Raw genomic sequence first — 20,070 nt, 5'->3', positions numbered from 1 at the left:
CCCCCCCCCCCCCCCCCCAAAAAAAAAAAAGCTCATGTACTTTTTCCAGCGTTCGGCGTTTTACAGTTTGCGACAAAACTCACAGAAAACTCACAGATGTGAACAGGGGCCATGTAAATAAATGGGATTTCTTGTGTTGAGAGATTTGTTGCACTTAGCTTTGCGCGTCAAAACCCCCAGGTGTGAACAGGGACTTAAGCCTGGTTCACACCTGAGCATTTTTTACGTGTACCCAAAGCACGCATTTACATGCAAGTCAATGGCGACTGTTCACACCTTTGTATTGCGTCGCACATAGGAAACCGCCAGTCGCGCCAAAAGTTGCAGCAGCTATTTTTGGGGTGGCTGTTGCGCGGTTTTGGTCCCAATACACAAAACGTGTGAACCTGGCATAAGACTCTATGGCGTTTTCATTTTCCATCCGGAAAACGCGCATTTTTTAAATACGTTATTACTATAGCCAGAAACATGCAGTATTCTCTCCTAAATTGCGCTTGGACTATTTTGCAGGACGCATAGTTTTGTACCACATAGACACCACAATAGTCGGAAACAATGCACATGGGAATGCACTGTTTTTTATGTTTAGTGCGTTTTCGTACGTGCTGAAAGCTGCTCATGTGTGAATGGAGCCAATGAGGGCTAGATCAGACCAGATGCAGTAGTGATGCAGTCCACTCCGTTTTGCAGTGGCATCAAAAACGCATCACAATGCTTTCCTATGGTATTTCTTGTGCTCTGTTCACACCAGAGCAGTCCGTTCCGATGCAGCCAGAAAAAAATACTGCTTGCCCTATTTTAGATTCAATCGGATCGCATCAAAACACACTGAAAAGCACCTGAAATCCCATTTTAAGCACAAACAAAAAAGACAAACAAACACACACACACAAAAAACATCAAAATCGCAGTAAAATCTGGCCAAACCGCATCGTACCACAGGTGTGCAGACGCATGCGGTTCTGATGCAGTTCTGGTGTGAACTGGCCCTAAGGGTTTGTGGACATTTGTTTACAGGAGGTTTTATGCTCCTATCCTCTACTGCTATATCAAAATGTAATGGAGAAAAAAACAATAATAATAACTACTTTAATTATAAGTGTCAATGTAATAACTTTTCTTCTAAGAACATTACTCAGGTTTGTTTGTTTAAAGAGCTGATGAGATTCAAAATATTTTAAACCACAGAAACCAAGCATATGAAAGCAATATTATTATTTCCTCTCCAATACAGATAGGTGAAGCTCCTTCCAGTCAGCATCCTAATGGGATCGGATGTCAAAAAGCAGAGAAGCTAATCATGTGTGGTGCTATGATATCGATCACCATTTCCCCTTTCCTTGGTACATTAGTACTGCTCATTGTGATTACCTATCCACTTAAATACGGCTGCAAAGGTGGACAAAGAGGATTGGCTTGGGTGCCAACTGTCCATACAATTCATGGAGAAGGGAAATATTCATATTCAACCTATAAGCATACAATGAAGCAGTCCGAGAATAACTACATCTACCAATCAATATCTATGTTGATCATTCTTGGCTTTGGAAATCAAATCCAGCCCATGTACAAAGCATACGCAAAGCTCTAGAACGGTCATTCTCTGCATATAATCTGCCTGTGTACTGCAACCGTCTCTAAGTAAACAAGATCTTCCGTTAGGCTGCGTTCACGCCATTTTCCGGACAAGATCTGGAACATAGTGCATTGCGTTTTTACCACGATTGGAATTTAAGTTTAAAATGGTCTTACAGGTGCGTTCCAGATCCATGCGTTTTTTATGCGTTTATACGTTCCAGTGCATTCGAGACCAGACAAAATAGGACAAGCAGTATTTTTCTGGTCTGGAACGGACTGCGCTGGTGGGAGCAGAGGCCAGAAATAGCAGAGGGATACATTAGGATGCATTTTGGTGTCCGGAAACAATCTGGTCTGGAGGTAATCTGTATGTGGTGTAAATGGGCCCTTAGAGAAGAAGGTGAACCAATGCTCAATTACATTTTTAATATTCTTACAAAATGTAGCCAAACCGTACTAAGTGACACCACTATATACGAGGATGAAGTAACACCACTATATACGAGATTGAAGTGACACCACTATATACGAGGATGAAGTAACACCACTATATACGAGATTGAAGTGACACCACTATGTACACGAGATTGAAGTGACACCACTATATACACGAGATTGAAGTGACACCACTATATACGAGATTGAAGTGACACCACTATATACGAGGATGAAGTGACACCACTATATACGAGGATGAAGTAACACCACTATATACGAGATTGAAGTGACACCACTATATACGAGGATGAAGTAACACCACTATATACGAGATTGAAGTGACACCACTATATACGAGATTGAAGTGACACCACTATATACGAGATTGAAGTGACACCACTATATACAAGGATGAAGTAACACCACTATATACGAGGATGAAGTGACACCACTTTATACGAGATTGAAGTGACACCACTATATACGAGGATGAAGTAACACCACTATATACGAGATTGAAGTGACACCACTATATACGAGATTGAAGTGACACCACTATATACGAGATTGAGGTGACACCACTATATACGAGAATGAAGTAACACCACTATATACGAGATTGAAGTGACACCACTATATACGAGATTGAGGTGACACCACTATATACGAGGATGAAGTAACACCACTATATACGAGATTGAAGTGACACCACTATGTACACGAGATTGAAGTGACACCACTATATACACGAGATTGAAGTGACACCACTATATACGAGATTGAAGTGACACCACTATTCAAGAGAATGTTTATTGGGTCATCCCAAAAAAATCATGTGGCACAGCAAGAATAAATCCTAGGTATCTTATTGTTTTACATTAAATTTTGCAAACATTGGATGGGTTTATCTGCATTGAGGCTTTCTTTGTGATATAGATTACATGACGGTATGTCACAAATGAAGTAATTCTATGCAGTTCAGATATGAATTAGATGTGGTCACACAGCACATAATGGTGTAGTTACTGCACTTGTGTACATTCCTTGGGCTTTTACATGTCCAGCAGGTGCTTTATTTATTTATGTATTTATTTTACACAAAAAGCTTTTGCTTACTTTTTCTCTAATCTCCTAAGGGTCCCCACACACCTTACAATTATCGTACGATAATCGCGGGAAATCCCGCGATCGTACGATTATCGTAAGGTGTGTGGAAGCCGTGCGACCTCTACTACTGTAAGGTCGCACGACTTTAAACTTACGGACATGTTGAAAACCCGCCGAGCATCGTACCATGTTCGGCGGGTTTGTGGCATGTCCGTACGATAACAGCCGTACGGGCCGGTGTGCGCAAGCGCACACTGCCCGTTCGGCATTGCGGTCATCGGAAGCCCGCCCCTCAGAGGGCGTGGTTTGCGATCATCGCAAGTACGATCTGCCTATGCAACATAGGCAGATCGTACGTTTTTTTAAGTACCTTACAACCATCGCAAGACAAAAGTCTTGCGATGGTTGTAAGGTGTGTGCCCAGCCTAACATTAAACCTTCCAGCATACTGTCAGATTAGCATACTGTTAGACCAGGGGCGCCCATTAGGTAGATCGTGATCTACCAGTAGCTCTCAACGCTGATGCTGGTAGATCACGAAGGGTGTGAGCCAGGAGAGAGAGTGGGGAGAGACAGCCAGGAGAGAGAGGAAAGACAGCTAGGGGAGAGAGGGAGAGAGGAGAGACAGCCAGGAAAGAGAGCGCAAAGAGAGACAGCCGAGAGAGCAAAGAGAGACAACGAGGAGAGAGAGAGAGAGAGAGTAAAGACAGCCAGGAGGATGAGCGGGGAGAGAGAGCCAGGAGAAAGAGAGAGCGAGGGAGGGGTTTTTTGCGTTGGTATATTTCATGTAGCTTGTTGTTTGAAAAGTAGATCTTAACACAAAAATTGTGGGCACCCCTGTGTTAGACCCTGTTGTCAAAAACACTCTGCAATTAGTGCAACATCATGTACTAGTACAATAGATTCTGGGCAGTGCTAGGAAACTGGAATTCTGTGTTCCCTTCAAAAGTAGCGGTGTTAAAAAGTCAATATACCCAAAATGCACATTTTAGATTTGGGTAAATGCTGGAGAGTTTAACCAAGTGTTGCTTATATCTTTATTGAACTACAGTGATTAAATCTCTGCATTTCAAGCCAATGCTTTTATGCTGACGATTTGTTTTTTTTTTGTACTGTGGGCAAAATGGTTCCTCTTCTCCCTAGTCATGAGCACTTCTGACCAAAGAGACACATATCACAACATGAGAGTCTCCAATCACCTTGTTTCATTATTACAATGCTATGAGTGCTTCCAAAATTAGTGTCAAAAGTGCCCATACACTGCGAATTTCAGCCGGTTTTTGAGGAACCGGTCGAAATTTGCACATTGTGAGCTGCTTACAGCAACTTTCGGCCGACATCCCTCGATCAGCTGATCTAAGGAGCTCCCTGGAAAATTTTCGAACGGTCAGAGCAGGCAGCCAATCAGCTGGCCACTCTGGTCGGGTATTCTGACAGCTGTCGGCAGCCGCTGTATGTAAACAGCGGGATACCTTGATAGACACGCTGTTAGTGTTGATGAAGAAATTGGGTCTACAGAGAAAAAAAAATAGATTAGTGTATGGCTAGACTAATTTATTTGGAGAAAAAACAAGGAGGTGGAACTGTGTAGCACAGGATTCAAGTGCTAAGGGCCTAGGGGTGCAATAGGGGTTTATCCTCTAAATGTTGGCACTGGGGTCCCAGTTTCTCCCCTGCTCTATAAGTAGGGCTGCACACTAAGCTAGGACCTGAACACCAACAACTGTTTTTCTTTGACTTGAGTTTCTCTGCTAAAGGTCTGTACCGTATAAAAATTGAGGTGCTCAATTCTAGTCCTAAAGGGACACCAAGAGTAGGGGGGGGGATAGATATGCACCTTAGGAGGCATACAAACTACAGTGAGCTCTTAAGCTATCAGAGGTATAAAATATAAAGTTCTAATGTTACATGGCCGAAGACCTTAAACAGGCAACTATGAAGATCCGAGGTGCTCTGTTTTGCCACCATGCAATGATATTCTCAATACATGCTGCATTTATTTAAGATCTGGGGACCCCAAACCGGCTTCTGGGACCATATTTCGGTTCCTACCTCTCAGGCAGCATCATACCACATATAGGAGGTCATACAATGATATGCCACCACCAATACATGTGAGAACGTATGTCACCGTTGGCTCCCCGTGTACTGGGAAATTCCCAGCAAGGCCCCCCCCCCCCCTCTCTGGATCAAAGCTCATGGGATGACTAGCCATTTTTTTAGGCTGTACATAAGGACGATCCTCAAAGTCCAGTTACTTGTAACAACTAGATTTCACTTCAGTTTTAATACATTGTGAAACAAATGAAAGATTTTGGGCTGCTACAAGTTGCTTCTCTTTGCAATACCTTTATTAATAAGATTGTAGGAACTTCATAAGGCTGAGGATCCAAGTTATGTATCAAAACTTATGCTACATACAGCAAATATTTGTAGTACTATGAACGCTATTCATATATGATGAGTACTCATACAAGTGAAGAAATTCACAGAAATTAGGAAAACCCTTTACTACTAGCCTATTGCATATTCAGGCCTATGAATCTATGCATTATACTGCAACCACTGTAACACAAGAAAAAACAAAATCATTCATGTATTCAGCCTGCGTGCACACAAAAGAAACAATTCAGTCCCATGAAGGGCCTGGTGCTGGAGCTGCCTCACAGTAGCCATGCAATGGAAACTTCTGCAGGCTTTTCAGAGTCCCAGTTAACAACAGACGTTGCAATCAATCACACAATAATGCTTGTGTTGCTCAGCCCAGAAAAGACTTCAATTTCCCAGAGTCGTTTTAACCCAACTGCTGTCTCTTCAGCACTGTTCGGTTGAGCCAGAGGCACACAAGTTCCTACAAAGAGAAAAGAAGGCATAACGCAAGGTTTGCGTGAAAAATCGACAGAAATAACAGCCTATTTCCAGCCAGGAAGCGTCTGTGTGCCCCTCTTTCTCACTGCTCACCCATTCTAAACAGGGGGATGAATAGTGCTCTGTGTTCATGAGCTGACAGCTCCGAGGCTAGCCATAGCAGGTATGCAGTGCCTCACTGCACAATCATTTGCAAGGGAAACGAGACATTTAAAGCATTTGCCCAACTAACTGTTATCAATTAAATATTTGCATGCAAAAGGAAAGATATATTGCGTCGCTAGATACCTGCTTCACTGCTACAGGCATGTCACATGTCTAACCACACTGGCAGCGTTAGTGATCTATTAGCAGTATACTGGGCAACTTAGCATATAAAAATCATTGAGCACCTAAACAGAATGGGCTTATATGGAAAAGTCATTATGTGTGCTCAGCAGCATTAATCCTGCAACAATATAATGGTCTGATCTCCAGTGTCAGCTGGAATAATAACACAGGCTTCCTGCCCGTCACATGCAAATGAATACTAAGCTACTGCATAGAGACAACATCTATTGCAGCATGTGCTTTGGAGCTGCTGCAACTGTAGCAGATAGATGGGGAGCTGGCAGAACACCTCAAAAGAGAAAATATAAGATAGCATGAAACACTACACCGACCTGGGGCAGAATTCTTCTTTACACATGCATACAGCAGACTGTTGTGGTGGGTGGAACACCATCACTTAACAACAACAAAAAATCATCCGGATTTATAGTACTCACAGTGCAACACTATAATCATCATTATACCGTAGATAGTACTGGTAGAGTAACACTATAAACCTGGCACAACAGAAGACTCATCACAATGTATAGTATTGGCAGTGCAAGACTACAGAGCAGTAGTTGTCAACTAACTAGTCATAGGGGCCTCAAATGTGGCCCCAGAAATCTCCAGGGGGTCTCAAGTGATATTTAGTATATGCAATACCACAGAGGATTGTCAGGAACTTATAGCATACTGCTGGAGATGGTCAGAAGCTGGTGATATGCTAAAATTGTAGTTGAAGGCTGGAGACTGTTAGGCTGGGGACATGTTACATAAGCCGGCTAGAGATTGCTGCTGTTATAGTTATTTTACACATCAATGCTCCCTCTGCTGTCTACTGGGGTCCAAGAGCTGCACCACAAGCACCAAAAGGGCCTGGGGCCACAGGTTTAGCACCCGACTATAGACTGACACAACAGAAGCATCCCCGGTGTGGATAGTGTTACCAGTGCAATGCTATAGACTGACACAACAGAACAATCATCAGCAAGGAAAGTAGTGGCCATGGAACATTATAAAGTGACACAACAGAAGAATCATCAGTATGGATAACAGATGCAATGTAACACTACAGACCGGCACAACTAAAAACTCAGCATGGAAAGTATTTGCAGTGTAACACTACAAACTGACACACCAGAAGGATCATAATGTAGAGTATTGACAGTGCAACACTACAAACTGACACAACGGAAGGATCATAATGTAGAGTATTGACAGTGTAACACTACAAACTGACACAACAGAAGGATCTTGAAAATGGGTAGTAGTGGAAGTGACACAACAATATAATCATCAGTATGAATGGCGGTGTGACAGTATAATATAATCATCAGTATGAAAGGCGGTGTGACAGTACAATATAATGGTCAGTATGGATAGCAGTGACAATATGACATTACAATATAATGATCAGTATAAATGGCAGTGTGACAGTATAATAATGATCAGTATGTATAGCAGTATAATATAATGATCAGTATGGAGAGCAGTGACAGTATAATATAATGATCAGTATGGAGAGCAGTGACAGTACAATATAATGGCCAGTATGGAGAGAAGTGACAGTACAATATAATGATCAGTATGGATAAAAGTGACAGTATAATATAATGGCCAGTGTGGATAGAAGTGACAGTACAATATAATGGTCAGTATGGATAGAAGTGACAGTACAATATAATGGTCAGTATGGATAGAAGTGACAGTACAATATAATGGTCAGTATGGATAGAAGTGACAGTACAATATAATGGTCAGTATGGATAGAAGTGACAGTACAATATAATGGTCAGTATGGGTAGGAGTGACAGTACAATATAATGGTCAGTATGGATAGAAGTGACAGTACAATATAATGGTCAGTATGGGTAGGAGTGACAGTACAATATAATGGCCAGTATGGAGAGAAGTGACTGTACAATATAATGGTCAGTATGGATAGAAGTGACAGTACAATATAATGGTCAGTATGGGTAGGAGTGACAGTACAATATAATGGCCAGTATGGAGAGAAGTGACTGTACAATATAATGGTCAGTATGGATAGAAGTGACAGTACAATATAATGGCCAGTATGGGTAGGAGTGACAGTACAATATAATGGCCAGTATGGAGAGAAGTGACAGTACAATATAATGGTCAGTATGGGTAGGAGTGACAGTACAATATAATGGCCAGTATGGAGAGAAGTGACAGTACAATATAATGGCCAGTATGGAGAGAAGTGACAGTACAATATAATGGCCAGCAAGGAGAGCAGTGACAGTGCAATATAATGGTCAGTGTGGATAGAAGTGACAGTATAATATAATGGTCAGCAAGGAGAGCAGTGACAGTACAATACAATGATCAGCATGGATAGCAGAGACCACAGAAGAATCCTCATCTTGAACAGTCCTAACAGTCCACCTCCCTCCTGGTCCTGATCATACAGAAAAGTCCCTTTACCTCGATCCACTTCTGTGCCTCTCTGCAGGCGGCTTCTGGAGGGGATTCGTGCGTCGGGGTGCTCTCGTCCAGGTCTAGCGCAGGGCTGGCCATTTCCAGGGTGCAGAGCTGAGCTGGATGATGGTGTGTCCACAGAAAGGGATCCAACAAATCCTGGCGTCCCCGGTGCAAGAGAAGCGAATCCCCCCACTCCGTGCAACGTGATCCGCACCACACACCAGCTAAAAATAATCAGACGATCACAGCTTTTACCTTCAGCCCATGCAAATCCCGAAGCCACCTCCTCCCGGAGCACAGGCTGTAATCACATGCCTCATTACATGCTGACGGAGAGCCAGGCACTGCTGCAGCCGGCCACAGGGCGGAACAATTAGCGCTCGGCACTACACGCTGCATAGCATGTGAGCCCCGTGCTACCGGAGGACGAGACACGCACTCTGCACGGGCACTGTGCCGTGTCACTATGGCTGATGGGGGGACTGTGGTGTCTGCAAGAGGGATGATGATGATTAACTCCTGTGTTTGGCAGGGGGATGATGCAGCTTTGGTGTCTGGCAGGGATAATGATGAAGCTTTGGTGTCTGGCAGGGATGATGATGATGGAGCTCTGGTGTCTCTCAGGGATGAAGAGAATGGAGCTCCTGTGTCTGGCAGAAGGATGATGATGACGGAGCTCTGGTGTCTGTCAAGGATGATGATGATTGAGCTATGGTGTCTAACAGGGATAATGGTGGTGCTCTGTTGTCTGGCAGAGGGATGATGATGATAGGGCTCTGGTGTCTGGCAGAGGGATGATGATGATAGGGCTCTGGTGTCTGGCAGAGGGATGATGATGATAGGGCTCTGGTGTCTGGCAGAGGGATGATGATAGAGCTCTGGTATCTGGCAGAGGGATGATGATAGAGCTCTGGTGTCTGGAAGAGGGATGATGATAATAGGGCTCTGGTGTCTGGCAGAGGGATGATGATGATAGAGCTCTGGTATCTGGCAGAGGGATGATGATGATAGAGCTCTGGTGTCTGGAAGAGGGATGATGATAATAGGGCTCTGGTGTCTGGAAGAAGGATGATGATAATAGGGCTCTGGTGTCTGGCAGAGGGATGCTGATGATGGGGCTCTGGTGTGCGACAGGGGAATGATGATGATGATAATGAGAGGGATGAAGATAATGGAGCTCTGCTGTGATCAGCACTGCACCTGTATGGTCATACACATGTTCATCCCCAATGTTCCCTGTGTGTCATAATGAGCTGCAGAGAGCACAGCAGTCACATCTTTTGTCTTATGGAATAATACACTGAAATCCAGCTGCGGAAGGTCAATGCAATGCCACCTGGGGTCTATGGTTGAGCTACAGGACCTCCTCACAGTGCCCTCATCCGCTCTCTCTCTCAATTCTGAACATATGCGACTTAATCCCTCACCCATTCCTGATGCTCTCATGTGGGATTTCTCACTTACTATCTGACGCACACTGATACTGTTTTGCGTTGAGGGCATGACCCCCAAATATGGTTTTAGGGTTGTGCTCGGTCCCGTGCTTTCTGTCCTCTATTCTTTCTCTCCTCATTTCCCCTTCCACCTTCTCCTCCTCTGACCTCGACCCGCATCTGACCAAATATACCACTTTTAGTTATGGGGCTTTTTTGGATCTCTACAGCTCCTATAGAAACGGCTATTGTGTGGCTTATTATGGCTACGTCTAATTTATGACTTTACATGCTTTGGATTTCTTGTACCATATGGTGCTGTACACTTACACTCTTGTACTTGTGGACTTTATATCCTTACCACTTTTATTGATTCTGTATTCTGTTGAAGTGCATCAGTCAATAAATAATTTTTTTAAACTGCGGCTGCAGACATCGGCAACCTCATGTTGGGTCATGCACAGCGATTTTAGCGATTCATCCTATAAAAGATCAAACACTGCAACACATGCAGTATTCTTCCACACTGTGTGATAGACTGTATTCTCTACTCCTATTTTCAGTCAATCAGTTATGAATGTAAATGATTCATTAGAGACGATCACCGAACACAAAAACTTTCACTGAAATATATTCCTCAATCAATGGTGCATGCGCCCTGCAGTCTACATCCTGGCTCATCTCGGCATACTGAGAATAGAGCTGGGTGCTGGGGATGATGTAACCTCTAGGTGCCCAATGGCCAAAGAATAGCAAGGAAGATGGCAGAGGCAGTGGACAGGGTGGCATATGGCACCTGGACCTGTCATCCCGGAACAAGGGCTTACTACTGTAATAGGGATAAGGTTCGGGTTTACCACTACCATGGGTTTGCACTGAGACCTTCATGTTCAAGGTTCACAGACCTGCAGAAATTCGCCAGACTGTATCCTTTGTAATGATAATGTACTGCCTGGCTTTTGAACATAAGACAGTTAATCTAGAAGGGCCAATAAGGGGGCTTTGGTTAAGCCAGCCACCTCCAGTATAAGGGCTGCTTCACAGCAGAAAGCCACGTTGAATGCAGGGCCACGGAGAGGGAGTCCGCGGAGAGGGAACTGTGCTGGTGCATTGTTCACGGCGCATGGAGCTGTGTACTTTGTTTTGTTAAAACTTTATTGAAATGTCACAAGTGATGTTTCATTAAGTTCTACAGCTGCAGCATGGTGCAAAGCAGTTGTACTGCGTCACACCACGCTGCACTTAAAAAAGAAAAGAAAAAAACGACTGCACTATTACTACTTTAAACAGTGCACAGCACTGCCATGTCCAATCAAAGCAAATTGCCATGTCTGTGTATCTTGGAAAGTTTGGGCCCGGGTGGGTGTCCCTGTCTGCATGTGTTTTTTCATAGGGCACATTTCCTGATTGTAGCTGGCTGCATTGTATTTTCCCACAGGACTTTTTTATTTTAAATGGCGACAACACTGCAATATGCCTGGGCAATGTGGATCAGCACACTTATCTTAAACCCACTCTTCTGTAACGCTGTTGGATTAATCTTTGGTCTTTAGCGCTGTCCCACGCTGCCACCATTTCCGCTACTGAGACTTCCAGGTTCTCAGAAGTTCTCTTTGGCCATTGGGTGGCCACTGATGATGTAACTCCTGCACGTGTGCACAGGAGCTACATCCTCCAGATCACCCAGCCCACTCACTATCTTACAGATGGGTGCATGCACCCCACAGTGTACACAAAAAAATAAAAACCCGCTGGGGAGAGAGAGGAAGACTTTTTTGGGGCAGAAGAGTGTTTGCATGTCTACCTTACCTACCATTTTTTTTCTTTATTTTTTTCACCTTAACTTCCACTCTTAGAAATCAGGGTGTAGCATGAAACATGCTCACGTTGCCACCCCCCACTTATCTAAATCGTGGTGTTCTCCCCACAGGCTGCTGCTATTCTTTTAATTTGGCACAGCTGTGCGTTGCTCTGCCCACACAGCTGCATCACCCATTCACAGATCCTTTGACAGGATCTGTGAATGAAGAAACTTCAAATCACATCTGCCACCGCTGATGTCACTGCACTTGTGGTCCATTTATACTTCCTCCCATCCCTGTAACCGAAAGTCCATACCTGGAGGAACAATCTGCAGGAGCCAGAGCATATATGCACATTTTATTTTTTCTTTTACGTCTGCATTGATTATTTTAGAAAATGCGGACATTTGAACCCTACTGGGTATTTTCTGGAAGACTTTTCATCTAAAGGGCAAGATTGTTTCTAATTACAACACTTGGACTTGTTGCAGGATTATAGTAAAGGCATAATCTCCAACTTTTTCAACATTCCAGCATGGGTACTGGAATGGCTAATCCAATAGCCACAGGATGGAAGGAGTTAAGGATATGCAATAGGCTTTGCTAAAATCCCTCTAATGTATACAGCAGACCTCAAAGTGACTTTTTTTGTTTTCTCTGAACAGAGCTGAAGGCTTGCCATTATCAATCTATATGCTCTGTTGGCCTTGACAATTGACCCTTGTTGGCACAGGTAAATGTTACCATTGTGACAGTAGTGACCCACTTTATTCCTGTATCTAGGTGGGGACAAGCTACACCTGTATTGCAGATTTACCGGCTTCTACAGGAAATGTCACAACAGTCAGCCTGGATCTGTGTTTCACTGTGTCCTGCATATGATGGAACAACATCATTAGGTGAACCACGAAACACAAATCAGGAAGATAATTGGGCCTTCATATTTCAAAGTAACCACAAAGCTGACCATAATAATGACTAGTCCCTGCTAAACGCGGCTTCAAACCCTATTTTGTACTCTAAGCGATGTTTTTGTTAAACTGGATACCATGCTGATAATCTACATCAAAATGACTTGTGACTTGAAATGTAGGGTCAACAATATTTAACAGTGTGTGCAGTATGTGAAATGTGAAAGGTTTAGGTTGATGCAATCCTCATGTAGAGGATTTAGCTTCGCAGCCAAGTTCTAATCCCCTGAGATACCACATGTCTGAGTATTTTTTATGTCCACATTTTTTATGTAGTTTACAAGGCTAAAGCCTACAGGAAATGTTAGTGCGGTGAAGGTTATTAATCACATTTCTTATAAAGATATTATGCACTTACTTTTATGGCTGCACAAAGCAAAACGGAATATAAACACTTTAAACTTTGTAAAGAATATTAAAAGCAGACACTTGTGTTTTTGAAGTTCCATAGAGTCTTTGCAATCTCATATACTGACCTCTGGTTTAGTATTTTCTACTGAATATATTCACAAAAGCTTATATTTGAGACTTCAATGAAAAGAATGTTATACAGGGGTTTTAAGTAGCCATTTCTTTGAGAAACTCCTTTCTTTAAATATTTCTTTTTATTAGTTATATATACAAATGCTGATCCAAGACTCGGGATCCATGGTAATAAAAAGTCTGGGATGGCAAAGTAAGCTCAGAGCCAGGAGCAGGATGGAGATAGGTTCTTGCCAATATATATATATATATACTCTGGTCTATACCGCAGCCCCTAATAGTAGGGTTGGATTTATGGAATGAGCTCCCACTCTTAAAAAAATAAAAAAAAGGCTTCCTTGTGACAACTGGCAGCTAGAGAGGCCAAGGTGAATACCAGACGTTAGGCACCTTTTTGTAGAGATGCTCTCATAAGCTAACAAACTATATACAGATGCCGATCCAAGACTCAAGATCCATGCTAAAAAAGTCCGGGATGGCAGAGTAAGCTCAGAGCCACCAGCGGGATGGATATAGATTCTTGCCAAGATACATACTCTGGTCCATACCACAGCCCCTGATAGTGGGGTTGAATTTATGAAATGAGTTCACACCCTCAGAAAAAGTCTTCCTTGTGGCAACTGCCAGCTAGAGAGGCCAAGGTGTTAGGCACCTTTTGTACGGATGCTCCCATCTAACAAACTTTATGGCAAACATTTTAAGAGTGAAAACATTTTTTTAAAAGGGAGCCAGGCCAATCAGGACATGTGCAGACACATGGTAATGACATGTGCAGCTATATCCCTCTGTGTTTGCACTTCAGGGCATAATGGGCACGCTGGTGCATACACCTAGACACAGGCGGAGCAGAATTTGGAGTGCAGGAACATCAAGAAAACAGAGCCAAAGAGCAGGTCCATGGAGATGGGCATGGATCACACCAGTGGAAATCAGTGGCAACAGAGTAGAGGTAGTCCTGTTAGAAAGAGGTGCCAGCAAGGACTGACCTGTAGTCAACTGTAACTCCCAAACATGTCCTAGACATCTGGGCACAATGTGGACACCCACTAAACTGACTGAAGTTTCTGACAATATATATGTAAATGTGGTAAGATCAAGACTTCCAATAAAAGATCATCCTATGCTCACACATGTTTATTCCTACTAGGGAGCGAGCACTATGCAGACACCACTGGCCTATGAAGGGGAAAGTAGCATGGCCGACCAGCTCCCTGGGATGAGCACTGTAATTGCCCTTACCAACTCTAACCTAGACTGGCCAATGTTGTCTTCTAACTGTGGGCACCATAAGTCTAAACTAGTTTATTCTGCTCATTCCCATTGGCCTAGCAACTAAGTTGTTATAAAAGCTATCTGTCACCTGCTCCAAGCTCCCTCTAGCTCCCACACACAGCTGTGGTAGCAATGTTATGCAGTCATAGGGTGACTGGCTGATCTGATAGAGGCAAATCCTGTTGTCAATAATAAAAGGAAGTGTATGTGCTAGCACCTCGGTGGATCTTACTATCAGGCAAGTAATAAACATTTAAGAAGAACTCTAGACATTAACAAAATTTACCCTTGCAGTGGGGCTTTCTTTTTTATAGTAAAAAATAAAAACCCCAGTGGTGATTAAATACCACCAAAAGAAAGCTCTATCCGTCCCAAAAAAAGGGTAAAAAATTCATTTCAGTAGAGCGTTGTATGACGGAATAAATGTAAATCAAAGTACTGCAGCGCTGAATACTGAAAAATGGCCTGGCCAGGAAGGGGGTGTAAACACCTGGTCTTCAAGTGGTTAATAACATAGATGTAGTTGCAGGTTCACTTGAAATGATGCCAGTAGTGCTGTAAATGGTGAGATTGTTGTCACCACACGAAACCCATGTGGTTTTCCTTCAGTAAGATCCAGTGACTGTCATACGGTGCACCTCTGCATAAATATATTATTTTTTTTGTCATTATAAATCTGCATAATTGTTTACAAGCATGTACCTTCTCTTACCAACTGTGTTAAAATATTTTTCAACGGCTCCTTGGCAGCCAGTCCAAGGATAATATTTCTGGACAGTGGAATTCTGTAATTCAAGAGGGGTTTCCACATTCCGCTGCAAAAGAAATTATACCTTAGCTGCTAAATATTATGACCTTTCACTAAAACAACTGGCAGATACATGCTACTGGATCTTCATTGCTTTTCGCGGTGCACTTGATATAACCTTATTTAGAAGTCTGTTTTCTTGGCGGTTATAAAAACATATAATTATATCTCTCTACATCGTATAATAAAAACTCTTCGTTTCAATTAAGTTCTCTGTTCTCTGCTGTAAAGTAGGCACTGTTTCTCCAGAGCAGGTACATCTGCCAGGTACGGTATAATAAATGCGTGTAAGTATGCGACAAACGTGACGTTTACTTTATATAAAGTGGTGGGTTGACCCTTCAAGAAATGGGTCTTCGGTTTTATGGGAAAGGTGGTTGCTACCCTGTCTTATAGTATTAAAGCTGCCAACAAGTTTGGGTGGAAGCTTTATTTGCAATAAATGCCTAAAAGGTGTCAGACATTACTACTAGATTGTAAGCTCTCTTGAGCAGGGCGCTCCTAACCCTCCTGTATTGAAATTGTATTACTGTACTGTCTTCCTTCATTTCAAACAGTTGTCAATGTATAATCTCATTCAGGGGAAAAAGGGCGGCAGGAGGCGGTCATAGCGTCCCAGTTTGCTAAGAGCTCTGTCCAGTTTCCTGCCCAGCTCACAGACATCACTATTTGCAAGATGCTGTTGCTCTGACTGGCATCCCGCTGAGCTCCTGGCAACCAGTGATGTCAGTGAGCTGGACGGGACACCGGACAGGGCCCTATGTGTTTAAATGCGTAAAATTTGCTCTGTTTTCAATATAATTATCCTGTTTGGACTTCATTTGCACACTTACCCATATGCATGCACATGCATAAACATGCGTTTACACATGTATGTGCATAAAATATATGTTCTTATACACAGATTTTTCGATTGTGTGTTACGGATCGGAACGCAGAGCATGTTTACTCACCTGTGTGCATGACTCCATTAAAAACAATATACTTACGTTCAGACCATAGACAAAAAATGCTTTGCAAACCTTTTGTGTATGGCCGTGTGCATGAGGCCTTAAAGTGTAGCCACTGTTTCAGTTTTGGAAAGAGTAATTAAGGGTAATTAAAAACCCTGCTAAGTTATTTGTTGCTGTTTGTGTACCATTAGGGAATTTTCTCTTTACGTCCTGTCCCAGAAACAAAACAGGAAGTCTCCTCTTGGACAACTCCTCCCTGGAAAAGATGTCCCCAATATATTTCCCCTTATGTTTTGTTCTGTGGACAACATTTTGGATTCCCCCTCACTTTCTGCCTTGGTGACTGGTCATCAAGACACATCGAGGGGAATTTTATCAAAACCGGAACAGGCAGAATCTGGAGCAGTTGCCCATGGCAACCAATCAGCTATCTTTCACTTTCAAAGCTTAAAGTGGTTCTAAACCCTCCCGCTATCAAGCTGTAGATATAGGCAAAAAGTTTTTAAAAAAACGCTTTAACAGCGCTTAACACTTGCCTTGTTTCGGCTGCGTGTTCACGGCCGAGAAAACGAAACTGCTCCGGCAGGCCGCAAAGCATCTTGGGGCGCGCGCTTGCGCAGTTCGGATTCTCAGCCGGGAGACGAGCAGAGACGCAAAGTAAGCCTATGGACGGGTGCACCCGCATGCACACACCGCTGGATCAGAAGTGCCTGCAAGCAGAGAGGAGTCAGCGCTGGATCGGAGAGCCGCCGCACCGCTGAAGGGACAGATGAAAACATGGGGAAAGAAGATTGGATTAAGAGACATCATTTAAGGTAAGTGCTGACATTAACATGGGGGGAGGGAAAAAAAAGTGTATCCTTTTAATGTCACTTTAACTGAACAAACAGAAAATAGATGATTGGTTGCCATGGGCAACAGCTCCAGATTCTGCCATCAGCACCTGTCGGAATACTCTATTAGAGCGGGCAACTCATTGGCTGCCAGCTCTGATCGATCGAAAATTTTTCAAGCCAGCTCATTCGATCAGCTGATCAAGGATTGCCGGCTGGAAGGGAGCCGGCAGCCCCACACACTGTGCGAATTTCGTCTGGTACATTAAAAACCCGGCCGAAATTCGACCAGTGTATGGGCACCTTCAGACTGCTAGAGATCCATGCCATTGCAACCCCTTAACAAATCAAAGCTTACAAATCTGTGCTCCCTACAGCCCCCTAAAATCACTCCACAGACAGAGAGCAGGGAAAACAAAATCTGGAAGGTGCACTCTCTAACCCTGCTGCTCAAGCACTATTATAGTAACTATTATAGTAAATACAGGCTTGAGTGACTTTTTATCAATCTCTTGTATCTGAAAATTAGATATTCTTGGCAATATTGGGCTAACTAATGTAGCAAAATGTAGCACTATCATTCCATTTTCATTAATTGCATTAAAGCAGAACTCCGGGTTAATGTTTTCTTAACCCTTGCAGTGGGGCTGCCCTTGCACTGCAGGGGTTCAGTGCTCATTTGTGTCTAGGTGCTAAAAAAAAAGAAGCTATACTTACCCGAACTGCAGAGGCGGCTGGCTGCAACTCCAGTCCCTGAACACTGTCTCTTCGCTGCATGTCCCTTGGCGTCCTCACGTCCTATATACTGTATAGGAAGTTATGACTCAGGAATCCTTAGACTGCTGCAGAAGAGCGGAGAGAGGCTCCAGGGACCGATCTAAGAGCAAGCCGGCTCCTAGGTTCGTGTGAGTATAACTTTTTTTTTTCTTCTTTTTTAGCACCTAGACACAAACAAGCACTCAGCCCCACTGCAAGGGTTAAAAAACATTTTGCACAGAGTTCTGCTTTAAACATTATTACTGTGCATGAAACCAAATACTGTCCATCAGTGCTGTCCATCAGTGCTTTTTTTAAATGTAGAAAGGAGTTTTTGGGAAAATGCCACTTTTGTATGCATGCATGTAGTAGCACTTTTCTACTTTGTTGTTTAGAGCATTTTAGGTGTCCCAAAACAATGAAATAAGTGTATGTATGTGTACTCTTTCTCTCTCAGCATGGGAAAATAGCTTATCCTGTCTGAGACGGAATTGTATTGCAGTGCAGCTAACCCATATGTCTGGATTCCCATTGTTTTAGAGTGGTCCAGCACCTTCTTATCTGTCATCCAGCATAGTCTGTTTCCTGCTTCATCAATGACAAAGTGTCTCTGTTTCCCTGTACTAGCGGAAAATCTCACTGGAGGCCAACCTGACCCCGTGCTGCCATCTGGCTGCTGGTTATCATGTATGCCTTCAAAAGTGGGATCAAATGCTGATTGATGTCCTAAAGGATTTTACACCAAGTAATAATTTGCAAGGAAAGAAACGCACATTTAAACACATGCAGTATATAAACAATGTCCGGTCACCATTCCAATTAACACTGTGCCTTAACTTTAAATAGCAGCTATAGTGAAAAAAATTGGTGAATTTTGCCAAGTTACAATGGAAACTGCCTACCAAGGGAGTGTTTCCTTTCTATGCTTGGGCTTATCAGCTTTTACCTTGCAACACAGCTGACACCAGTTATCAAACCGTCTATATATGTTCTGCATCCTAACATTGCCTGCTGAAAGTTGCTTTTTATCTGGAATCTGATGTTTGCTTGCCTAATTATCTCTCATTGCCCACCCAAGGCCAAATTTCGGTTGGTTCCTGATGAACTGGCTGAAATTTGCACAGTGGGTGCCGCTGCCGGCACCCTTCCGCCCGGCATCCTTCAATCAGCTGATTGAAGGAGCAAGTTGGAGATTCTTGGCTAAGCAGAGCAAGCAGTCAATCAGCTGCTAACTCCATGCAGGTATTCTGACAGTGGCCAGCAGGCCCTGTCAGAATACAATGCAAACAGCGGGGGATACCTCCATTAGCGCTCATAAGCTCTGGAGTAATCTGTTCTATTTTTTTCGTTCAGTCCTCGGGTTGAACAAAAAAAAAATAGAAAAGCGTATACGCGGCTTTGATTAGAACTTCTTTATCAATAATTGAATTATGTATGTGCTGGTAATAAGCTTCCCACCTGGAAGTTATTTTCTATTATTGGTCTGGTAAGCTGAATGATAGTTTGTTGCACTAGAGAATGTAGAGCAAGGGTAGGCATACTCTGGCCCATCAAATGTGGTACAATCAGGGCCGGATTTACTCCCTCTGCTGCCCCAAGGCCAGGTTCCTCAAATTGCCCCCCTCCCTGCCACCCCCTTCCCCAATGGAGAATGGCAACCAGATAGCAGGGGCAGCAGCGTTAGTTTTATTTTTTTTCTTAATTTCTTTTAAGCTTTTTTATAACTTTTTTTTCTTTTCTACATTTTTATTTCTTTTTAACTTTGTTAAAATGTTTATGTTATCTTTTACTTTTTAATTTTTTATATTCTTATTTTTTACTTTTTAATCACCTTTTAATTTTAATTATTTCCTATTTTTTATTTATTTAAAGTGACATTAAAGGATACATTTTTTTTCCCTCCCCCAATGTTAATGTTAGCACTTATCTTAAATGATGTCTCTTAATCCGATCTTCTTCTTTCCTTATGTTTTTATCTGGCCCCCCAGCGGTGCGGCGGCTCTCCGAT

At 43.0% G+C, this 20,070-nt stretch overlaps 1 protein-coding gene across 1 annotated transcript in view; it reads right to left on the bottom strand.

The window, feature by feature from the left end:
• Positions 1-8,881, bottom strand: part of LIMCH1 (LIM and calponin homology domains 1) — a 249,817-nt gene extending 240,936 nt beyond the window's left edge. The window contains exon 1 of the mRNA XM_018564460.1: positions 8,755-8,881. Within this exon, the coding sequence (XP_018419962.1) occupies positions 8,755-8,847 (93 nt within the window). The 5' untranslated portion in view covers positions 8,848-8,881. The remainder of the gene's footprint in view (positions 1-8,754) is intronic.
• Positions 8,882-20,070: the final 11,189 nt, after the last annotated feature.

Source organism: Nanorana parkeri, unplaced genomic scaffold (genome assembly GCF_000935625.1).
Source record: "Nanorana parkeri isolate BGI_ZX_2015 unplaced genomic scaffold, ASM93562v1 scaffold24, whole genome shotgun sequence".
Taxonomy (NCBI): domain Eukaryota; kingdom Metazoa; phylum Chordata; class Amphibia; order Anura; family Dicroglossidae; genus Nanorana; species Nanorana parkeri.
The sequence above is the reverse complement of the archived record's forward strand: the minus strand, read 5'-3'. Positions and strand labels throughout refer to the sequence as shown.